This window comes from Natator depressus, chromosome 2 (genome assembly GCF_965152275.1).
Source record: "Natator depressus isolate rNatDep1 chromosome 2, rNatDep2.hap1, whole genome shotgun sequence".
NCBI classification, from domain to species: domain Eukaryota; kingdom Metazoa; phylum Chordata; order Testudines; family Cheloniidae; genus Natator; species Natator depressus.
Window position 1 is genome coordinate 135,782,885 of NC_134235.1, and position 25,671 is coordinate 135,808,555.

Sequence of the window (25,671 nt, forward strand, 5' to 3'; positions counted from 1 at the left end):
TATCCTCATTTCTAAACACAAAATAAAATAAGTAAATAATGAATCAGATTTTTGTCATCTAATTCCATCTTAATCATGCTTGGCAAATTTAGAATAGTGAAATTAGAAATATGATTATCTTTTGATCTGAAGCTGAATACAGCTTTTAGAATGGCAAAATTAACCTTCCTTAATTTTCACAGAGTGCTCCTCATAAGAAAAAATTGCAAACACACTGGTTCAGTATTGTTTACAATATCACCACAGTGTTCAAATGCTCTTTTCAACACAAGCTGAAATCCTAGCTCTATTGAAGTCAATGGAAGTTTTGCCATTGATTTCAGTGGGGTCAGGATTTCACCTCATTTCTTTTTGTCTTAACACAAAATGTCTTTGAAGGCCTCGCATGCAACTCCTAAATATATTTCCTGTTTTTCACAAGTAAAAACTTCAGTTAAGTCTAAACAATAATCAGAGACCTGATTCTGAAAGTAAATAGATGCCTGCACATGAAAAGCACAAAAATGGCTTGTAATAGCTAATGACCATCTCTTTATAGTTTATAATCCACATTCTTCATATTTTACTAGATTTTAAAGAATAAGTTGGGCAAGTCGATTAATTATTGAGACTTTTAATATCTGTCTTTTGTTGAAAAGAATTATTGGAAATATTTGCAATCTTTGCAGAAAGAGATCTGCAATAATGGAGAGAGATACCAGAAAGTCTCAAATATGCACTTTACTCTGTTGTAATTCTAGCCTCCTTTCGTAGCATAGAGCTGCCTATGATGTTTTAGCCTTGTGTTTGAGAAACCAGCATTGCTGTTCTGTGTTCTGTCAGTGGGGGACATAAATATTGGGCACGTTGCCCTGGATAAAGACAGCAGTGCACTTTTAAGTGGGTTGGTATGTGAGGGAATGATAGAAATTATATAGATTTGTATGGTTGTTTATTAACAGCAAATATTAGCATTTAGTAATAGTAGTAACACAGCATGTTAAATGCATAGTAACAGATAATACCTGCCCCTAACAGTTTGCAATCTAAATACAGAAAAGATGTGTTCATGTATCCCATGCTGGGTAATAACAGGAGACGACTCCATGTGTTGAAAACTAAACTGGACATTTAAAAGATGTATTTACATAGATGCTGCAACTGCAGCAAGCATTCCAGCCATGTCCACACAGATTGGCTTCCTGGTGCCTTCTCCAAACACTTCCATCTTGCAATTTGTTTTACTCCTTCCAGGTTTCATGCAGGGTGCTACAAAATGGATATAGCACACAAGCATAGTGATCATAGTGGGAACTGTTAGGTTAGTTGCACTTTCTAAAAGATTTTTAAAAAACATATATTTTTTAAAATGTATTATTGGGGACTGAGTGAGAAAGACGCAAGCGAGGATGAGATAGTAGAACAGGACCAACACCAACTAAATAGCAGCAAGGGAGAGGAAAAGACAAAAGAAGGGGAAGAGGGGAGAGAAGTGGAAGTGGTAGGGAATCTTGTGCTCCAAAGTCTTGAAATTACATCCAGAACTGCATCTCTCAGGTTGGAATAGAATTCCACAATGTGAGCCACTAGCCCCCCTAAAGCGAACAACTGCAACATCAGAAAAGAAAATGATCTTGCTTCCTATTAAGTGACTCATAATTTAGTTTAAAATAATTAGTCAAGATTACAAGATGGGTCATGGTGTATGTGTGCGCACACACGTAATACGTGGTTTTGCAGACAGTATAATATTTTTAAATAAATTCCTGCAAATTACATTGCTGAGTTGCTGAAGTTATTTTGTAAAACATGTAACTTGTTACTGTAAAAACCTATATTTGTTGCACAGAATGAGAAAAATTAAAAAGTTATAAAATGTCACTTCAGGGCTTTACTTTGGCTAGCGGTGTGTTCTGGCACATTCACTCTGTGCCTAGACAATTTGGGGCATTTTAATCCCAAACTTCCTCAATCACTGCTATCGAAGTGTATTGCAGTTAGTTGGTGCTAGGTAGCTCTGATGTGCGTTTACTTTTTATTGTGGACTCGAGCTCCCCAGACCTTTAGGTCTCATATAAGAGGACTCATATAACAAAGGCTGATTTAAGTGGTGTGTAAGGTTTAGCTAAGGCTAAACCTTACTCACCACTTAAGTCAGCTTCACGAGAACTGTAAATGAAAGAAAAGGAGTGCTAGTCTCTAAGGTGCCACTAGTACTCTTTTTCTTTTTGCGAATACAGACTAACACGGCTGCTACTCTGAAACCTATAAATGAAAGGTTTCCTTCATAAAAATGTGGAAGCTAATTTCTAGGGGAGTGACACAGGAAAAACTAAGGTAGCAGGAGCACTTCCTCTAGAGCCCCACTGACTTTTACAGCAACTGCACCATTTATATGATACACCTGGGGACTATACACTTTATGTCCCTTCGTACTATGGCTCAGCCTCCAAAATCATGGCTTCCCTCTTGCCTCTTATCCCTAGCTTTATAGAACAAAAAAGTAGAAAGAGACTTCACTTCTAACCATTGGCTTTCTCACTTCTCTCACTCCAAACAAAAAAAGGGAGGGTGCAGAATAACTTTTATTACTGTTTTACAATAATATTGCTGATAAAACTTCAGCAAAAACACTGCTAGATTTGTTGAAGTTAAGCAAAATACTAGACTACGAATAGGTGCATAGTAAATGTGCACATAATTCAAGAAGTCGTGAAATTCTGTATTTCTCTCATCTGTTGGTCCTCTGCTTGCATCACTCCTGTGATTCATCACTCCCGCGATATTGTAATTTTGTATTGGACATAGCCCCTAGAATACTATACAAATGCCACAACTGTACATAGTTTGAATTAGCTCCAGATGCAATGTGGTGAATGATATGGAGGCAAACTGGATTACAAGAATTCTTATATAAGGATTAAAAGAATGCTTTTAAGATAAATGTTAAATAATCTTTGTGTTTTAAAGAATAGTAAATGAAGGACTTTCACATTATCTAACAGAAGCAAATTAGCTCTGCTGAACACAAAATATTAATTTTTTTCTGAAATTAGGGTGGTTACTATTGTATGTATTTGATTCCTGACACACATGCGATTTGTAATATCAAAACATTTTTCTTTCTTTTTTGAATCATAGGAGCTATGCCTGTGCCAGACCAGCCCTCATCTTCTGACAAGACAAGTTCCCTTAGCCCTGTGCTGAATACATCCAATGGGGACGGTTCTGAAACAGAGACAACCTCTGCTATTCTAGCTTCAGTTAAGGAACAGGTACACAAGTATAGTGGCTTTTGATTACATATTATGTCGCACATGCTTGTGAGGCTTATTACTGATGCCATGAAGGAACAGAAATATTTCTTGTTTTAAAAATACCTCAATTTAGTTTCATAACAGTATTTTGTGGTCATTGGTTTGGGGAGACATTTGTTGGTTTTTTTTGTGGTTCTGCCTGGTATATTGTATGGTGATCTTAAATTAGACTGCTATAAGTACAACATCCTTTCCTTTCCCTTTATTATATGTGGAGGTTTCTTCAGTACAGAGTGTAACAGTTAGGGACATATGAACCACTGTGAAGAAAGTAACTTTCATTCCAAAGCTTTGTGTAAGGATTGAAGGGAACCCTATCTTGTTTGTTTGAAAATATTCTGTTATTTGTTTACATTCACTTGTTTCCAGCATGACATGAAAACGGTTGAGACCAGAAGCAGAATTTCCAAAATATATCAAGAGGTTTTTCTTTTGGTATTGTCTACTTGGCTAAAACAAAAAAGCAAGTACTAGAAATTTTGGAAAAACAAATCTCATTAAATTCCACTCTGATTCTGATGAGACACAGGTTCAGATGTGTTTATATAAGCAATTCAGTCTTCTGTATATTTTGAGGTTCCTACACAGCTAATGAAAACTAAGTATTTTGAATATATCTCCTTACGCTACTGTAATACACTGAGAATTATTCAGTATATCTGTATGGCTAAAGGAAGTTTTGTCAGAGAAATTCACTTATGGAAGACTGCCGTACCATTGATATTTTGCTTTTCAACCCCTCTGCCTCCAACATAGGAGATGGCCATAACTGCTGTTCTTGAAAACAGCTGAGTTTAAAAACTGCTTATGGTTTTGATCATTAGTAGCACCTGCTACACCAAAAAAAAGGGGGAAACACTTTAATATCTAGTTTTGGTACTTTGGACCCTTGACAAATTTTAACGTGTCATACATCTTCACAGAAAAGGGTACTCTGACAGGATATCTGGTTCTACCATCCTGCAGAGGCAGAGAGAGAGAGAGAGAGAGAGAGAGACTTGTTTCTGCTGACTCACCAGACTAGCTTTGGCCCAGGAGTATATGAAGAGTTTGAGCCGCTCAGTGATTCAGAGGGAAATAGGGGCAAGAACAGAGTAATACTGAAAGGAGAAACCCTAGGAACAAAACAAGCCCAATCTAGGGAAGAAGTTTAAATTGAAATTTACATTTTGTTTTTATCTAAGTTAAAGACATGTGGTGGAGTTTGGATTTTAACTCTGTGTGCCTGTTGTGTTATGTTAGAAGATGCATGTGCAATAAAAACATCAATTATACTTTTTAAAATGCAAAATTATTCAGATAACACTGACAGCTTCTTTAAGGATTCTTAGAAGTTATATTGTATTTTTAATTGAAATAGTCCGTTGTCCTATACTTCTTTAATACTTTGTTTTTACAACTGTTGTGCAATTGGTAGTTTATATAGCTTAAAAATTAAAAATGTTCTCTGGTGTGCTACATTAACTTTTAAAGAGATTCACGGTTGCCCTATGTGTTTGATGTGTATGAGGGTTTTCATGCAGTATAACAGCGTTATCTGGAGACGCTCATTATCTAAGATGATATGTGAAATGAATAACTTCTTTTACAACCTAACTTTTTCAGAGTAGATTGTGATTTAGTGTATTGGGCTTAAAAGTTGACCAGAAAGTGAGAGTGGTTCACAGTACATATGCGTCACGTGACTTAAAAGTGATCTGTGTTTTATTGGTAAAGGCTTTTGGTTTTGGAATGACCCATATTTGTAAGAAAAACACACTCTGGCTTATTTCCTCTACACACAATACTGTTTGATTCTACCAGGCACACATTACAGTACTAAGCTTGATGTCCTCACAAAACAGGAAAAGCCATATTGACTAACAGTCCAGACAACTAAAACATGGTCTAATTAAACTGTTGAAACTGCATTTAAAAATTCTGGGTGTATTTTGTGTGGTAATGAACTGGCAGGGAGATGGACTAGGTGACGTAATAAGTGTTCTCAATCTCTAATATCCCTGATTTATGAGCTCATTTAACCTGGCATTCAAGATAAATGGCTTCCCATCTCCTAGTAGAAAAAAAGCATGTGATTTGTCTGTCTAGCCAACACTTTGGGTTAATTTATCCTCTGGCTCTGCTCAGAAGTCTGGCCTTACTTGAAGATTTGGAAGCATGAACATGGCTAATTATGAAGAGGAATAAAAACAAACAAATTAAAAACAGGACAACCACTTTTAAAATCAGATTGTCCTTGGCCAAATTTAATAAAATATATTTTATTTCCTCCAGGTTGGTCATTACATATACAATTATTCCACCTAACTTTTTAAAAAATTTCTTGGCTCAGCTGCAGAAACTTTTCATTTACTTCTATGCTCACTTAATATGCTCTGTGAAATTGATATCTGAAGCTGTTTCTCTGGATGACTGAAGCAGGCAGAACCACAGCGATAATGGTATCATAGTGACTGTTGTAGGTGCAGCTGATTTGGGGGGAAGGACAGACCTGATGAACATACACTTTGGTCAGAAAATTGGAGGAAGGATATATGGAGATTTAAAGATAAAAAGACTTACATTTTCTATTTTAATTTCTTATATGACAAATGGGTGATTGGGAATTCTACATTTTGAATTTAAAACTGACTTAGGTCTGAGGTACACATGTACAATTTCTCTTATGCATGATCTCACACTTATCATACCAGTCTACCTGTAGCTGGTAAAATGTACGTGAGCACAGCACAGAGATAATTGTTTCTGCCTATAGACTCACTATGAACAAGCTTCCAAAACATAATTTGAAGTAACATGAACTATAAGCAGTATAAACTGATTTTTATAAAACTTTTAAAATATGAGGTAAGTGCATAGTAATATTTTTTCATTACTATTATGGGGCTTCCAATAATCCACATGCTGCCTCAGTTTTACCAATGAGATTATCTGGTCTAATAACAGCAGATTGTTTAATATTCCAAACATAAAAGTTTCATATTTTAACACAGCAACAATGAGCTCAGAATCTATATCTGCGTGCTTTTCATGTCGTGTCTTTATGATAAAGTATAAACACAGAACAAAGGCTTGGATGTTGGGTTTTTTAAAGTAATTTCATCATTTTAATTACTAGCTATTATATGTAAATTGATGTATTGAGGATTTTTCCAGGGATGTTTTGCCTGAACAGATGTAATGGGTCACACTCGGGTGTTGGACTGCACCTGGGAACATAAATGAAAATGAATGGCTACAAGGGGATATAGAGTACAACTTTGGTTCCCTGCTCTCAATTTCCTCAAAATATGTATAATTTCCAGCTGTAGAGGGGACAGTTTGGGGCAGCGTCTGGGGGCATAGCCTGTGTGTTTGCGAATGATCCCTGACCAGGCTGTTTCATGTCATGCACAAGTTACTCTGTTCCCTGCTAGGGACAATCTTTGTGGTGGATATAACATTAATGTGATCACATGCTACTTTTCAGCATGAATTTGTTCCCGTGTCAGCAGTAAATGGCAAGGGGCCTCATTGACAGTATATAAGTAGAGATCCATATAATGCTTTATAACACTGTGCAGTAAATATTGTTGTTCCCTCAGTTCTTTTCAATACTGAAATACAGGTAAGGTAACTGGTAGGTGAGAGCCTATGGGAAGAAAATCAAAGGGAAAAAAGGAGTTCAGGAGAGCTGGGAGACAATATTGAAGGCACAACTGCAAATTATCATGATGCAAAGGAAAGATAGAAAGAATAGTAAGAGATCAATATGGTTCCATCTGGAGCTCTTTAACGACCTGAAAATCAAAAAAGAATCCTACAGAATGTGGAAACATGGCCGAATTGCTACGGAGGAGTATAAAAGAATAGCACAAGCATGTAGGAACAAAATCAGGAAGGGAAAGACACAAAATGAGTTGCACTTAGCAAGGGACATAAAAGGCAATAAGAAGAGGTTTTTTAAATGTATTAGGAGCAAAAGAAAGACAAAGGAAAGTACAGATCCTCTTAGCAGGGAAGGAGAGCTTATAACTGATGACATCAAGAAAACTGAGGTGTTTAATACCTATTTTTCTTTAGTCTTCACTAAAATGGCAAATAGTGACCAGATGGTCAACACATTTTAATATTAACAACAAGGGGGAAGGAATGAGACACAAAATAGGAAAAGAGCAGGTTAAAGAATATTTAGATGTTTTCAAGTCATCAGGGCCTGATGAAATTCGTCCTAGCCTAGTTAAAGAACTAGCTGAAGCAATCTCAGATCCATTAGCAATTATCTGTGAAAATAACAGGATGCCAGGTGAGGTGCCAGAAGACTGGAGAAGGGAAAACAGATGTATCTTTAAAAGGAGAACAAAGAGGACCTGGAGAATTATAGACAGTCAGCCTAACTTTGATACCTGGAAAGATACTGGGACAAATTATTAAACAATCACTTTATAAATGCCTGGAGGATAATAAGATTATAAGAAATAGCCAGCATGGATTTGTCAAGAACAAATTATGCCAAGGCAACCTAATTTCCCTCTTTGACAGAATTACTGACCTAGTGGATTAGGAGGGAAGCAGTAGATGTGATGTATCTTGATTTTTAGTAAGGCTTGTGACACAGTGCCACATGACATTCTCATAAGCAAACTAAGGAAATGTGGTTTAGAAATTACCGTAAGGTGGTTGTACAACTCATTGAAAGACTGTACTCAAAGGGTAGTTATGGTTCACCGTCAAACTGGGAGGGCATATGTGATATGGTACTGCAGGAGTCAGTCCTTGGTCTGGTACTAGCCAATATTTTCATTCAGACTTGGATAATGAAATGAAGAATTTGTTTATAAAATCTGTGGATGACCCCGAGCTGAAAGAGATTGCAAGTACTTTGGAGGACAGGATTAAAATTCAAAATGACCTTGAAAAATTGGAGAATTGGTCTGAATTCAACAAGATGAAATTCAAGAAAGACAAATGCAAAGTACTTCACTTAGGAAAGAAAAATCAAATGCACAACTACAAAATGGGGAATAATTGCCTATGTGGTGGTAATGCTGAAAAGGATATGAGGGTTATAGTGGGTCACAAATTGAGTATGAGTCAACAGTGTGATGCTGGTGTGAAAAAGGCTATATCATTCAGGAGTGTTGTGGATGGGAGATGGGAGGTAACTCTCCTACTTTGCTCGGCACTGATGACGCCTCAACTGGAGAACTGTGTCCAGGTTTGGGTGTCAGGAAAGAAGTGAGTAAATTAGAGAGAACCTATAGGAGAGAATTAAAAATTATAAAATGTTTAGAATATTTGATATATGAGGAAAGGTTTAAAAAAAACAACCCTGGGAAACAAGCAGGAAGAATTGGAAGTCCTGGCACGGTCAAGGAACTATGATGTGATTGGAATAACAGAGACTTGGTGGGAAAAATCACATGATTGGAGCACTGCCATGGATGGGTATAAACTGTTCGGGAAGGACAAGTGGGGGAGAAAAGGTGGAGGAGTTGCACTCTATGTGGTATGATTGCTCAGAGCTCCAGTATGAAACTGGAGAAAAGCCTGTTGAGAGTTTTTGGGATATGTTTTGAGGGGAGATCAACAAAGGTGATGTTGTGGTGGGCGTCTTCTATAGACCACCAGACCAGGAGGATGAGGTAGACGAGGCTTTTTTTGGACCACTAACAGAAGTCTTCATATCACAGGCCCTGGTTCTCATGGGGGACTTCAATCATCCTGACATCTGCTGGGAGAACAATACAGCAGTGCACAGACCAATCCCGGAAGTTTTTGGAGAGTGCTGGGGACAAGTGCTGGAGGAACCAACTAGGGGCCATGATCCTCTTGACCTGCTGCTCACAAACAGGGAAGAATTGGTAGGGGAAGTAGAAGTGGGTAGCAGCCTCCGCAGCAGTGATCATGAGATGGTCGAGTTCAGGATCCTGACAAAAGGAAGAAAGGAGAGCAGCAGAATACGGACCTTGGACTTCAGTAAAGCAGACTTTGACTTAGGGAACTGATGGGCAGGATCCCCTGGGAGGCTAATATATGGGGGAAAGGAGTCCAGGAGAGCTGGCTGTATTTTAAAGAAACCTTATTGAGGGTGCAAGAACAAACCATCCCAATGTGCAGAAAGAATAGCAAATATGGCAGGTGATCAGCCATAACAGAGAAACCTTTGGTGAGCTTAAACACAAAAAGGAAGCTTCCAAGAAGTGGAAACTTGGACAGATGACTAGGGAGGAGTATAAAAATATTGCTCGAGCATGCCCGTGTGTAATCAGGAAAGCCAAAGTACAATTGGAGTTGCAGCTAGGAAGGTATGTGGAGGGTAACAAGAAGGGTTTCTATAGATATGTTAGCGACAAGTAGAAGCTCAGGGAAAGTGCGGGACCGTTACTGAATGGGGAGGCAAGCTAGTGACAGATGATGTGGAAAAAGTTGAAGTACTCAATGTTTTTTTGCCTTGGTCTTCACAGACAAGATCAGCTTCCAGACTACTGCACGGGGCAGCACAGTATGGGGAGGAGGTGATCAGCCCTCAGTGGTGAAAGAACAGGTTAAGGACTATTTAGAAAAGCTGGACATGCACAAGTCCATGGGGCCAGATGAAATGCATCCGAGGGTGCTCAGGGAGTTGGCTGATGTGACTGCAGAGCCATTGGCCATTATCTTTGAAAACTCCTTGCGATCGGGGAAGGTCCCAGACAATTGGAAAAAGGCAAATATAGTACCCATCTTTATAAAGGGGAAGAAGGAGAATCTGAGGAACTACAGGACGGTCAGTCTCACCTCAGTCCCTTGAAAAATCATGGCGCAGGTCTTGAAGTATTCCATTTTGAAGCACTTGGAGGAGAGAAAGGTGATCAGGCACAGTCAACATGGATTCACCAAGGGCAAGTCATGCCTGACCAACCTGATTGCCTTCTATGATGAGATAACTGGTTATGTGGATATGGAGAAATTGGTGGACATGATATACCTTGACTTTAGCAAAGCTTTTGATACGGTCTCCTGCAGTATGCTTGCCAGCAAGTTAAAAAAAGTATGGATTGGATGAATGGACTATACGATGGATAGAAAGCTGGCTAGATTGTCGTGCTCAATGGGTAGTGATCAACAGTTCACTCTCTAGCTGGCAGCCAGTATCAAGCGGAGTGCCCCTAGGGTCAGTCCTGGGGCTGGTTTTTTTTCAATATCTTCATTAATGAACTGAATGATGGGATGGATTGCACCCTCAGCAAGTTCGTGGATGACACTAAACTGGGGGCGGGGGAGGAGGTAGATATGCGGGAGGGTAGGGATAGGGTCCAGAGTGACCTACACAAGTTGGAGGATTGGGCCAAAATAAATCTGATGAAGTTCAACAAGGACAAGTGCAGAGTCCTGCCCTTAGGACAGAAGAATCCCATGAGCTGCTTACAGGCTGGGGAGCGACTGGCTAAGTGTCAGTTCTGAAGAAAGGGACCTGGGAATTACAGTGGACGAGAAGTTGGATATGAGTCAACAGTGTGCCCTTGTTGCCAAGAAGGCTAACAGAATATTGGGCTGCATTAGTAGGAGCATTGCCTGCAGATCGAGGGAAGTAAATATTCCCCTCTATTCAGCACTGGTGAGGCCACATCTGGAGTATTGTGTCCTGTTTTGGGGCCCCCACTACAGAAAGGATGTGGACAAATTGGAGAGAGTCCTGTGGAGGGTAACAGAAATTATTAGGGGCTGAGGAGAGGCTGAGAGAACTGGGTTTATTTAGTCTGCAGAAGAGAAGAGTGAGGGGGGGATTTGCTAGAAGCCTTCAACTACCTAAAAGGGGGGTTCCAAAGAGCATGGAGCTAGGCTGTTCTCAGAGGTGGCAGATGACAGAATAAGGAGCAATGGTCTCAAGTTGCAGTGAAGGAGATCTAGGCTGGATATTAGGAAAAACTATTTCAATAGGAGGGTGGTGAAGCACTGGAATGGGAGGTGATGGAATCTCCATCCTTAGAGGTTTTTAAGGCCTGGCTTGACAAAGCCCTGGCTGGGATGATTTAGTTGGGGTTGGTCCTGCTTTGAGCAGGGGGTTGGACTAGATGACCTCCTGAGGTCTCTTCCAACTCTAATCTTCTATCATTCTATGATTCTGTTCTTGAGAAAAGAAGACTGGGGGGGCAAGGGTGATCTGATAAGTTTTCAAATATGTTAAGGGCTCTTTTATAAAGAGGAGGGTGATCAGTTGTTGTTCATGTCCACTGAAGGTAGGACAAGAAGTAATGGGCTTAATCTGCAGTACCAGAGAGTTAGGTTAGATATTAGGAGAAACTTTGTAACTGTAAGGATAGTTAATAGACTTCCAAGGGTAGCTGTAGATTCCCCATCATTGGAGGTTTTTTTTAAAAACAAACACCTGTCAGGCATATTGTAGGGTTACTTGGTCCTGCTGCAGTGGAGGGGACTGGACTTGATGACTTCTCAAGGTCCTTTCCAGCTCTGCATTAACATGATGCTACAGTAGAACCTCAGAATTACGAACACCAGAATTACGAACTAATAGGTCAACCACACACCTCATTTGGAACCACAAGTATGCAGTCAAGAAGCAGAGGCATAAATTTAAAAAAGCAAATACAGTACAGTTCTGTGTTAAACATAAACTACTAAAAAATAAAAGGAAAGGAAAAAAAAAGATTTGACTAGGTAAGAAAACTATTTCTGTGCTTGTTTCATTCCAATTAAGATGGTTAAAAGCAGCATTTTTCTTCTGCATAGTAAAAGTTGCAGAGATGAATTAAGTCCATGTTCAGTTGTAAGCTTTTGAAAGAACCATAAAGTTTTTTTCAGAGTTTCGAACAACCTCCATTCCTGAGATGTTCATAACTCTGAGGTTCTACTGTATATACTTTCACACAATCTAAGGTGCTTCATCATTGCTTGGGGAAATGGTTAACCTCTTTTGGGCATCCTCAGTTTAATATAGATTTTAAAAAATGCCAGTTAATGGCTCTTCATATTAATTGCTTCTGAGCCTGTGTGCTCACATGGCTTTGATCTTGTGCTGAATATTGGTCTGGTATTGTCACTTCTTAATTTCAAATCACATTTCAATTCTTGAAAAGAAAACAATAAATTGGATATCCAGGGTTCTCCAGCTACTTTATAGCAGAGACCATCTATTAATAGAAAAAGTGTTTCATGGACCATTTGGAACACATAGTTACTCTATTAGTAGTAGATCCGACTATTCAAAAGTCATAAGAGGTTAAACAATAATAAGTGGGAGGTTATTAATTTGCTTTCTGGGTTCATGTTTTCAAACTTTTCTCAGGAAACGTGAGTGCAAGAATACTTTTTTTTAAAGTGAAAACTGGGATTGACATGGAATCACAAGACCTGAGCTCATTCTCTAAGAAAAAAAACCACACCAAATATGAGACTCATGGTGAAATCACCACATTTGTCATCACTGGGTAAAATGGTGGATAAAACTCAGTTTTTTATTGGATGTGAGACTGGAGTGTGTGGGGTGCGGGGGAGAGAAGGGTTAGCAGCAAGATCTTTTATAGGAATTGCAAAATAAAGAAAATAAAATGCCAAAGTCAGCCATGACTCCTACATGTCTGCTTCCCTTAACCACAGATTTTCCAAAATATGCTAAATCTCTCCCCCAGGCAACATGAGACATCAATACTCTATGCTTTCAGGAGTGATCATGCGGTGGATATAAGTAGGAGACGTGACAAATTTCTGCTCTGGAATTACTACCAGTGTATGCAGAATTGGCACGTTCTGTGCTTTCTAGATGCCTTGAAGGCGGGTTAATGAGTACGTGGTGTTACAGGGTGGGAGTAACAATGGCTACAGAAGAAGTCGTAATACCAGGGGGAGAGGCAATCAGGAGAGAACCTTGGAGAAGCTGACTCCCAGCATGGAAGTCTCCATATATATGTGGCTACCTCACATTTTCAGGTGGCCCAGCCTGACTCTCTTGCAATGCCAGAAGCCACTCCCACTAGAAAAGAGAATGTGGAGGAAAACTTCTGCAAATATTAAGTTGCATAACATTGGCGAGGCTTTTCTGATACACTTCTTGCTGAGTGTTTAAATAGAAATTTTAAAATATTTTCCAAATAAAAATATAATTTTTTGATTAAAGGAACTTTGGTTGATTGTATTTTCCCTTTACAGAATTACTAAAATATTTTGAAGGAAGTCAGATATTTAGGGGAAGAAAACCGTGTATAGTATCTTGTTTAATTTCCTAGCCTTAGGATATAATGGCAGGTCTAATGTAGGGTAATAATAAAGCATCATAAGAAACAAGTTATAATTAAAATACAGATTAAATAAATCATTTAAAATGTAAACTACACTGGATGTAAATTAGACCGTGTTACTACATAATGAGCACATGGTTATGAAAATGTGGCAGTGGGTAGGGCACTGCACTGGGAGTAGGGAGGCCTGGTTTCTATTCTTGGCTCTTCCACTGACCTGCTATGTGATTTTGGTTTGGGCAAGTGTCACAGTGCCTCAGTCCCCCCATGTTTGAAGGTGGTAAAATATTTACCCTCCTTTGTATAGCATTTTAAGATTTCAGAATCAAAGTGATACATTTATCAATCCACATTATTACACATTCATGGATGTTAAGGCCAGATCGACCATTAGATAATTGTCTGACCTCTTGTATAACACAGGCCACAGAATTTCACCCAATTATGCTTGTATTGAACACAATAACTTAAGTTCGACCAAAGCATATCTTCCAGAAAAACTTCCACTCTTAATCTGAAGACATATAGAATATATAACAACAATCATTGTAGAAGCCTTAGAATGGAAGCCAAGAATTACTATTAAAGTCTTAAGCTTTTTCTTCAAAACAAATCTGTGACCTTTGGAAGCTATGTTTCTAATTAGATTAAATTATGATAAATCCATAGTTTGCCTGCTCTCTCACATCACAGCTATTATTTCCTTTAAAAGTTTGTGTGATTCAGGTTTATGTGAATTGTATTTAATCAATAAATACCTTTCTAGGCTCTCTCTTATCACCTCTCTGTATAGTATTCCATTATCTTCTGTTCCTTCATTACATAACTCCCCTGTTTCCAATATATTTTTAAAATATGTCAGCTAGAGATTCTCCTTCCTCTTTACTCCTTCTTTTTTCAAATAGTGTATTGATTTTTAGATATGAATACATTGTAACAGGAAACAGACTCACCCATAGTTTACATTTCATAAGCACTTTCTATTACATGTAACACATATAATAACCCTTACTTGCAGGGTTCACTGAAATATGATCATCTGTCTCAGAGGAGAGAGGAATAAATTGGCACATATGCTATATGTCTTGTGATACAGAATACTAGCTTTATGGACCAAATTGGGCTGGCCTCGTGTAGCTCTTCTCTTGGAGAAACCACAGTGCTTATGCACTTTGATAAATGTTAGTTTTAAAATTACAAGAGTGGAGAATGAAACAAGTAGTCTCCACAGGGATTCCCTACATACATACCACTGCTCACACCAAAGAGATGAACAGCAGTGGTTGCAAGTAAGAGGATGTAGCTACATCACTGGGAAAGGGTAGTGGTAATGTTAAAAAGGGGAACGCTATCGGAATGAATTGAGGTAGAGGCGTGCAGAAATGACCTGGGCTACATGAAGGTACCAAAAGGGAATACCTCCCTTACAGCCATATTAGATCTCCAACAAAATGACCATAAGGAGAGGGAGGAATGTAGCAAGTGCCTCTGCTAAATACAATACTTGATTTAAAATAAATATTTAAAAAAATATTTAGTCAAAGCCAAATAAAAGAACTTCAGCTAAAATTAGGTTGAAACTGAATTTTAGCCTACTTCTAATTTAAAGTTATATTACGACTATTATACAAGAAAAAAGAAAAGGAGTACTTGTGCACCTTAGAGACTAACCAATTTATTTGAGCATAAGCTTTCGTGAGCTACAGCTCAGCTCACAAAAGCTTATGCTCAAATAAATTGGTTAGTCTCTAAGGTGCCACAAGTACTCCTTTTCTTTTTGCGAATACAGACTAACATGGCTGTTACTCTGAAACCTGTTATTATACAAGAGAAGACGTTCTAAATAAAGACTAGAGATGAATCCATTTATGTTAGCAGTGCTGTACTGGCATTTTGAGACATTAAATTTTGTGCCTTCTTTTTGTTGCTCCTTTGTTGTTCCTTGCACCCACACACCTTCAGACTATCACTATTGCCACTCTCTGAAATTACTCATACTCATATCTTTATAGATACAGTCAATTCATTTTTACAAAATAAATTCCTTTAAGCCAATATGGTGGAATATGTTCTAGATCCACATTCTAAGATTGCTTAGGTACCTTGTTCAAACAAAATACCCAGTTAGACTACCGTTTGCAAAATAAAATTGACTATCTTAAAAATATTCATATTCAGCCAAGTTTTGTGGCTTTCACTGCCATATTCTGTAGTCTTGAAGCTCAGTTTTAATGAGTGAATCCAGTATTGAGATCAGTTAATTTATTAGGTCCATATATTTAATCAGGGGGTTTTTGGAGGTTCATTCTTGTGATTTGGGGTGTATTTTCTGTGGAACCAGTACCTTTGTTGACCTTTTGAGACTTCAAGATGAAATATATGTCTTTGGTAGGACAAATGTTCCTTGACCTGAAGAAGAGCTTTGTGTAGCTCAAAAGCTTGTCTGTCACCACCAGAAGTTGGTCCAATAAGATATATTCCCTCACTCACCTTGTCTCTCTAATGTTCCTTTTATACATTTTCCAGATCAGAATAACTTCTTATAGCCACATCATCGCCACTGAGAAATTCATACTAGGTGCATTTAAACCCCCTACCCCCCAGTAAATTGTATAAGAGAGGAATGAGGCTCCAAACTGCTACCACTTACCATTTTCCATCTTAGCACTCTTCTCCAGCCACCCTTCTCTTTAATACTGGAAAGATCTACTAACCTGGGTACCAGACTTCATCAACTCTGATTTATTTTCTCCTGTTCTTGATTTAAACTGCGCTGCCTCAATATTTATTTTTCCTTGCTCAGAAAATATATTAAATTCTGTGATATCAATTGGTGTTAGAAATGCCATTCATTTTCCATGGGAGGAAAAAGTAATATTGAAGAAAATAAATCACCTTTACTATGAACACTAAAACAAACAATTAATTTTATATTCTCTGCAATGTCTCTCTGCTCTGGGAATTTAGAGTCTTCTCCATATCCTAGAAAACCTAGTAACTCCCATGATGACATCTTGTTCTACATATGCAGCATAAGATACTTAACGTTATTTGTCTTTACCAGCATTTGGTGTGCAGTTTTCATTTCATTCCCTATTTTTGATTATCTTACCGTTTTTTGCACTGCCTGAAGATCATTCTGGAAACTTTCCTGTCTTGATGGTGTTGGATTCCCTGCCTGTGTTTTTTTCATATCTTTGATCATTTTTATATATGCTTGTGCATCCAACATCGTTCTTCCCTATTCCTGAATTATTTACAGCTAAATGCAATGCCTATTTTATTTTTTCTATAGATAATTAATTTCTATATATAATTCCAAGAAAAAAAATAATCTTAAAATGGAGGTAAGAGTGAGAGTACATACGAAGTAGGTAAAATACATTACAAGGATGTTTATAATTATCCCCAAACGAAGGGGTTATAAATGCAGAAAATTGAGTCAAACTTAAAATTAATCCAAACATATAATATTTCTGGTTGCAGATTAGATTAAACTGGTTTAAAAAACACTTTTTGTCCCTTTATGGTGAAAAGAAGACATTTCTTCTTGAAATTTCTGGTAGTAGAACATTTATTCTTTAGCTTCTGCTGACCAGGAACTTTCAAATGTGAAGAATAATGGCAAAAAATGACTATTAATCCTTAAAAGAAAAAAAAGAGCCTAAGCACAAGAGTTCAGTGAATTTTAACTAATATAGGAAATTTTTAAGTGTCAAAGTAGAGGTGTCAACCAGGTGGTAAAATTCTTAGTGTCTGCTTTTTACTTCATTTTAGTTTCTAAACTAATTAATGGGTTCACTTGTAAATGTTGAGACATCATTCTGTACTCAGAGTTTGTGCTGTAATTTGGGGCAGGATACACTGTATTTCTCATTCATAACAAAGAGGTAAAATCCCTTCTTTTAGTGCAAAACCCAGCTATGGAGCCACAACTGGAACCGCCATAATGTTTCCATTTCCTCTTCGTACATGTTCCCTCTCACTGTTTTATTAGCCCTCACTTATAATTCTCTTACTTTTATAAAATTAACTGTAATGTTAAATCTCTCTGGCTTTTTTTGCTTTCTGGTTTCTCTTTGATTTAAATAGCAAATAACATGATGGTCATGTTCACTTTGAAAATTTCTCCTATTTTCATCTACAATTGTTCCATTTGAGTTGTTCAGTCTTAGGTTTAGATTTGTTCCCTTTCTATAGCTTTCTTACATACTGTGCAAGGACATTTTGCTCTGTACCACAGGCAGAAAATTGCTGTTCAGGTGTTATTCCTGTTGTGGCTCAACTTACATGTGGAAAATCTCTCCTTGCTACTAATTTGGTACTTTCAAGAAGTAATTTTCATTTCCACTAGTCTGTTCTCATCCTTATCTTTTTGTAGCTGGGGTACAGCAAATTCCTGCTTGCAATTTACTTCCCCTGTTTCAAAATGTGAGCCATATTACTAAAATTTCATCTCTGTCCTTCCAGTTGCTACTTCTGCTTCCCTTTCCCCTCCACCTCACTGCAGACTTGTAAAAGGCCTATCTTCCCATTTTCCAGGCATACCATCTCTTTAATGTCACCAATAACTTTCTGGTTTTAGTCTTCTGTCCTTCAGTTTTCCATTGCCCCCAGTGTTTATCTAATGAATCTATAATGTTTTCACCAAGATTTTTGGGTAAGGAAAAGCAATATTTAATATTGCAGAGGCTATAAGGAATGCAATGTGAATTGCAGGATATATGATCTCCTGATCATGCTTACTTGCTCTCTGGACTATTGCATGATACAATTGCCTGGATGATTTGCTATCCACCAATTATTGGTCATATGGGTGATAGTTCAACAGTAGCTTAGGAAGATCACAACAGAAGCGTTTGTCGATGACCTGCATTTTTAAAAACTTGATCTGAGTCCATCAATGCAGTCACCAAATAGTGCCAGATATGGCTGTTTTTGTGTTGTGGACTAAGAACTGGACTGAGCTCTCCAACTTGGTTAACTTAACCCATGTGGAAGAGCTATTTGGTGGTAGTGACTAGTTATTGCTAGCAACCTAGATTAGATTTGGTCATACTGCCTAGAAGCTCTATGCCTGATTCTGATCTTACTCTGGTTTGACAGAAATATGACTCCACTGACTTAACTGGAATTACTCCTGACTCGCACCAGTGTAACTTAAATCTGAAACAGGCTTTCCAGATGCTATCACCAGTTTCTTGAGCTACACCGTCCTTCAGTCTGTATTTAAATTGTTACATGCTTTCATTTTTCAATGAAAACTGTCAGTGGTGTGGACTGAACTAAGTGAAGGCCCCTGGTGTTTGCAGCCAAGCCACATGCAAAATTGAGAAAACCACTCTGCAAAATTTTAGTCGCATAGCTTGCTAAATGCTGGAGGGACAGGCACAGGTATCAGATAAGGAATGGACTTTATCAAAGTGTATGAAACTGACTTTAGTAAACAAATATATATTAGAGGAAAACTGCTCTCACAAACAGAATTATTTACCAGGAAGGTAAATTGCTTTTTGCTAATTAATAGAGAATAGATGCATTCAGCTCTCATAATGTATTAATTAAATCATAGATTTGTTTGTTATAGCTATATGTGATCAAAAAATGGAAATATTATGTAACCAGAGTAAGAAAGTAGCTAATAAGGAATAAGTGTAGTACATTATATTTCAAATACTTTCTATTCTGGTTGATTGGTATAACTCTAAAACTGTAGTTAGGTGCCATAACTAAGGTCTAGCTCTTGCTCTGTGTATAGCAGGAAAATGCAACAAGGCTTAAGAAATACACTAAACCCGCCAGCCTTCAGATATTCCCCTGTGCTTTGCTACTGCAGACCTTCATTCTTGCAAATATGTATGGAGCCAGATAAGAGAGAGTCTGTACAAATTATAGTTTTAGCCACTATCATATACAATATTATATATACTATCACATTTTTATATAACAATGAATTTTATTTATGTGTAGCTTTTTCCAGAATCCTTTTTAGCTATGCTAAGCTGCTTAACCAAGGGGAGATGTGAAGTGTTGTAATCTCAGTGTTAGGTGTAGACACATTGCAGACCACAAGAACAAGACAAACACTTTTTTGTTGATGCGTCACTAACATGCCATCTGTACCAAGCTACAACTGGTGAAGGATGTGTCTAAGGTTTTGCTGACCTCTGAAGTACACTATGGTCAAAACAACAACAATAAACTGGTTACAAACTTTGTCCTCTTTACTGTAGGGTCTGTGCAAGACTAGCAAAAAGTCTTCAAAACATGTCAAAAAGATAATAAATAAGAAGTAATGCAAAGAAATGGTGAAATTCTCGACTCTAGTAAATATAAGAGGCAGAGTGCAGCTCAGATTTCGAGTCAGTTGGCCACCTACCCTAATATCTCCCATATCAGTGGTAACATGTTGTTCTTTCTTTTTGCATTATGCTGTATTAATCTTTGACTAACATTCTTGGATTAGTAAAATTGATTAAGCCTAGCTACTTGACATCTCTTGTTATTGAATTAAAATCAAACCCATAACAGTGTGGAAAAACAAGACAGAATGATAAATACTGAAAAATATATTTTGCCTGACACCAATATATACACCTATATATTTTATAGTCTTAAAAGAATTTTGATATAAATTTCTCTATATTTTAATATAAGTGACATATATGCTGTACTTACATCAGTGAGCATGCAATTCTTTTCACCCCTCAGTTTATTTCAGCAGGAAGGTGTTTACTGGTAATATCCTCTTAAATTTTTAGTTTATAGTTATTCATTGAAGTGCAACTGTGCTTGAGATGCTAGAACAGGCACTATTCACAGACTCTTTCCTTCCACAGGACAGCTATGTTTATATACTTCGTTTATATCAGCTTCCATTTCTGCCCTTACATCCAGCTTTATTCACTTCCTTGTCAGTTTGGATCATTACTTGATGCTTGTGTTGACAGAGCACTTCAGGGCTACTATATCTGATACTATAAATAGGGTTGATTCTTCATATTAAATCAGCATGTAAACTTGCAAGATTTTCATTTTTTGTTAGTTTGTATAATATAAATGAGCGGTTAATTATTTTCTATATCTTAATATTTAAAAAAAATAATTAATCCATGTCTTGAAAAAACTGGCATCTTGTCAGTAGCTTGCTCTAATTTATCTGAGTTCAAAACACCATTTATCTGTTCAATGTGCACTAAGTAGAAATATTACATTTTGATTTTGATTTTTCTGATTTTTCTTTCACAAAGCACAATTTGTGTGTGAAACCACTTAGGATGATATGAGTTGTTGTCTGTTTAGGTGTTACATATGATACGATAATCATATCCAGCAGTGTGGTGGCACTGTGGATTACTACAATAGGTGGTAGTAGGCTTGCTGTTCTGGTGTTGGGGTGGTACCTGCCATAAACTAGAGCAGTTTGGTATAAAAGTGTTGGTATTGCCAGGGCACAAGGAAGCCTCAGCCACATTCCTTTTTTCCCCAGATTTGCACTTGTGACCTGTGGGGGGGGGGATCAGTATTAGTGCTAGTATTACAGCACTGTGCAACTCGAGGATTCAAGTTGGGGGTGGGAGGGAGAGCTCAGTGGTTTGAGCATTGGCCTGCTAAACCCAGGGTTGTGAGTTCAATCCTTGAGGGGGCCATTTAGGGATCCAGGGCAAAAATTGGGGATTGGTCCTGCTTTTGAGCAGGGGGTTGGACTAGATGACCACCTGAGGTCCCTTCCAGTCCTGATATTCTATTCTGTGATTCCCCCACTGAATCCTGTGGGCATCTTCGAGTCAGCAGAGCTGAGAAATTACTTAGAATTTTAACCCAGGCGCCTAAATCATCCAGTGACCTGCCCTATCTTGCCAGAGAATTAGAGCCATGGGTTCAAATTATGGGTTAATTCGTAAATTAAATTGTTTGGTAGTCTCATCCCAGACCCTTTCTGTGTATGTAATAAAACTACTTCACAGTCTTATATGATTCTACATAAATGACTGTCTCTACTTGGGAATTGGACTGGACTTGCTGAGATAAGGATTGAAAAGCACTAGAAGAATTGCAGACAGGTTTGTTACTTACCTCTTGTCACTTTCAAACCAACAGTGCTATTAATGCTATATTTTTAGGTGTGCTAAATTCACTTTGCCGTTTTCAGTATAAGAGACTAAAAATATAAGTGTAATGATAGCATGTGCTACAGTAATGTATAGTTAAATGCTGGAAAGCTAAGCTAAAGAAATGACTCATCAATGCATTTAACATTTTGAGCCATTTCTCTAATAACAGCTGAATCTTTAAAATCTGATGACATGACCCATTAAGCATCCGCAATTTATTTATAAAAAAAAGTAAATATAAGGCTTCATCTGTCTGCGGGTGTGTGTGTGTGTGAGTGAGAGAGAGAGAATAATAAAAATACAAAATATGTGAATGAAAGCACTTTTATTAAGAGTCTATCTATTGTTGCCCTTATTGGGGCCGAGTGACTAGCCAATATTTGGGGCCTTTCTAGGCTGCTTCGGTTTGGAGAAATTGATTATGTGAATCAGGTATTTCTTTGATACATTCCTGTTTATTTACAAAGAATGGACACAAAATCCTCTTTCCCTGGCCACAGTAGGAACAAGTAACAGTAGGCCGTTTCCTTTCTCAGAAATCCCAGTCTGTCTTTCCAGTGAGTTCTGTGCTTCCCCTCAGGCCCACACTCACCACTGCTTATCTGGCTTTCTTCTGGCCTTCTGCCTCTCACACGCACAGAGGTCACACACAACCAATCAGTTGCCCAGTGACAGTAGTAGTAGTGTTTACAATTGGCACCAATAGAAACACCTCAGCTTATGTAGTTTACCTCCTGTTTGTCCCTGCCATCCAGTGCCCTGTTTTAGCAATTCATATAATTTCAACTTGTTGTTTCAGCTGTCACTACATAAAGGGACATTTAATTTCTTGTTTCATTTAGGCTGAATGAAAGGTTGTTGGTACACCCATTCACTTTTAACCAGGTCTGTGACTGATCTATAGATCAAAGATGCACTTGAGGGTAGCCATTAACACCTTCCGGGCTAACAAGAGAGAAACTCTTGAATAAAAGTCCATTTATTCATATCCAGAAAGTAGTTCGGTTTTGTAACCCATTTAATTATATAGCTCTTTATTTAAATAGGTTTGTTCATTTTACAAACGTGATGTAAATGCTCAATGTAATTATTTACCTGACACAATTCTTTCTATTCTCTTCTTTCCCTTGGTAACCCTAATTCTCAAGATGTCTGCCAGCAAACCAGGAAGGCATGCCAGAAATAGGTTATTGTGGGAACCTTCCCTGGTCAATAAGGGGTGCTAAAGAGTACACAACGAATGAGTAAACATAGGAATTCTGTGACACTTCAGAGGACAATTGAACAAGATAAAGAAAATCAACTATTATTATTGAAATTGAAACTGTTTTAACTTTGACTTGATATTATTTTATATATATAAAATATAGGTAATTACGCTGGAATCTAAATCTGGGGAATACCTGGAAGACTTGCCTTATTAAGGTGTTGGATTAAGAACACGCTCATGCTGCAGGGAAGTGGTGAGGCCTCTAGTCTTGCTATAGGTTTTCTGAGTTTTGGGTTTATTGACTCAGTTTGCAGAATTCTTATGGTGTGAATTTCAAGGCATTTGTGCTCAGTAGTGGAAAGCTGACTACTGTTGCACAGCTGGATAAACTGAAACTCTTGAGGAACTGCAGTCCTCGCTACAGGATGCAAATAAACATTTTTGGGTGTGGAGGGAAAGCACCATTTTTCACAGAATTCCTGCTGAGTGATTATGAGTTTTCTCAGAAATTTTGCCTGCTTTATGCTCTGCTAAACTGAGATTTCATTCTGAAGGGCTGTCTTCTGGTGAGAAGCAAGGCTTCAGTAATTATCTTAAAGATCTGTACCATGGTTTCTGACATTGGTTTGTACAGCATAAAGCTATCTAGAAATTTCATTTCATTGTATGGTACCAAATAAGGCAAAACAAAATTTCCTGCACCAGGTATGGGAGGGAGGGGGGGATATCCTTTTAAGCCAATAATTACAAATTGGGAAGAATTGTGCTTTTATACGTTTTCAAGTAGGCATTTGCTAAAAGATTGCATGAAATGACTGTTTGGCTTATGAATTGAGCCAGTTGGTTGACTGTCTACTGCAGTAGATAATGAATTAAAAATTCTTGTGATACATTCATTTAGTTTTTAACTTTTTAATGCATTTTTATTGTGTATTGTACATGGTAGTATTTGACAAGTTTAGAATCAGAGAACTGTCAGCTAGTGAATGAAAAAATGGTACAATATTCTTGAGTTGGTCACTCTCATAACATGAATGTCTGGTGAGAAAAACCCGTCAAATAGCACCAGCAGTTTTGGAACTGGGAACTTCTTGTGCGTACCAAAGATTAAAACCTCTGAGCATTGGAGCCTCTCCATTAAAGATTCAGAACTAATTTGTAGAGATTTTGGATCTCCCCACTTTGTCTTGGACCCCAGTTCCTGGGACGGTGGGTTGAGAGACTTAGCCCAAAGTGAATCTGCAAGGCAATTGTCCTAAACCCTTAAATGGAGAAAGTCATCTCTATTTATTTAAGTATGCCAGCAGTCATGGTAAGGGGGAAGATTGGTATCTCCTAGACTTGAAATAGCTAAACTAGTATGTAATTTCAATAAAACTAGACAAGGAGAACACTCTGACTTTAATTATAATGGTAAACTCAGGTAACTGTCCAGCATATGTGGACCTTCATGTTCTTTATCTTCATGTGCCAATTGCTGTTTAAAAGCAGAAGTATGAAATATAGCCTCGGAGGAGGTTACCTATGCTGTTGCATTCTCCCAAGTACAGTAAAAGCTTTGTTTTCTGGCATATTGGGGAAATGGGGGGAGCTGGTAAATCAAAAATTCCAGTTAACTAAGAGGGAGAGAGTTTGGGTGCTGGGGAGTGGAGGTCAGGGCTGAGGCGCAGGAGGGGGTGTAGGGTGTTGGCTTTGGGAGGGAGTTTGGGTGTGGGAGGGGTTTTGGGGTGCTGGATCTGGGCAGCACTCACCTCGGTTGGCTCCCCGCAAGTGGCAACATGTCCAGAGAAACCCCCTCCCACACTCAAACTCCCTCCCAGAGCCCGCACCCCCTCCCACATCCCCTCCCAAAATGCCAGTTTATAGAGCTTTCTGATTTGTAAAGTGCCGGATAACACAGCTTTTCCTGTATAACATCAACTTCCAAGTGTTTGTAAAGCTAATGACAGCAGTAGCAGCATGGTTAAGGACATGAGATTGCAGGTGCTGAGTGCCTTTAACACCTATTGCCTTCACTGGGAGTTGAGGGCACTCAACACTTTTCAGGAACAAGCTGGAAGGATGATTGTGCACTAGGCTAACTTCCAGTTGACTATTTCCTGGTACTGTTCTCTAGGTTTTTCAATCCTCTCCAGAGCTCAGGGAAAAACATTAGATAAGTCCCCTCCCTGGGAAAATGGGTTCTTCCGTTATGGTCCTAACAACCCAGCTTCTTAATTGAGATGACAATCTCCAGTGAAGGACTGTGAGGAGTATCATGTTTGTTTTCAGGGTCTTCTTGAGAGCGTGGTAAGGGGTAGACGATGTATAGCAACGGAGCCGGATCTGTAAAAGATGTGCACAGATCATTGATTTGTGGAAGGAGAAACAGAGATGAATCCTCTTGATCAGATGTCACAGTATCTCACAGGGAAATGTAATGCTATGATTGTGTGTGTGTGTTTACTTTTTGCTCATGAAAATGAAATACTCCAGGGAGATTGGCTGAAGAGAAGAAACTCTGGTCACTACTTTGGAACCAAGGTGTCTGTTGGGATGTCAGATTCTAGGAACCTGTCTAGAGATGCAGGGCTATTCTGCCAATTGATCTGACAACCAGACCAGATGTGCATCACAAGTTCCAATTTAGAAGGATAAAAGTTGAAGATTCTCTAAAGCAAGAGTAGGTAAGCCTTGCAGGTAATAGTCCTGAGGGCATTCTGCGCCAAAAAATTTAAAAGTCTGCACCAAAAAAATTAAAATTCTGGCACAATATTTTAAAATTCTGCAAGATTTATTTGTCCATTAATAAAAGCAGAGGCTCCAGCTTGGCAGTGGGGAGCATGGGCCACTAG

At 38.2% G+C, this 25,671-nt stretch overlaps 1 protein-coding gene across 4 annotated transcripts in view; it reads left to right on the forward strand.

Annotated features, from left to right (window-relative positions):
- CTNND2 (catenin delta 2) overlaps positions 1–25,671 on the forward strand; it is a 1,172,806-nt gene that overhangs the window by 203,137 nt on the left and 943,998 nt on the right. For all 4 annotated transcript variants that reach the window (XM_074945030.1, XM_074945027.1, XM_074945025.1 and 1 more), the window contains one exon: positions 3,121–3,254. In XM_074945030.1, the coding sequence (XP_074801131.1) occupies positions 3,121–3,254 (134 nt within the window). The remainder of the gene's footprint in view (positions 1–3,120; positions 3,255–25,671) is intronic.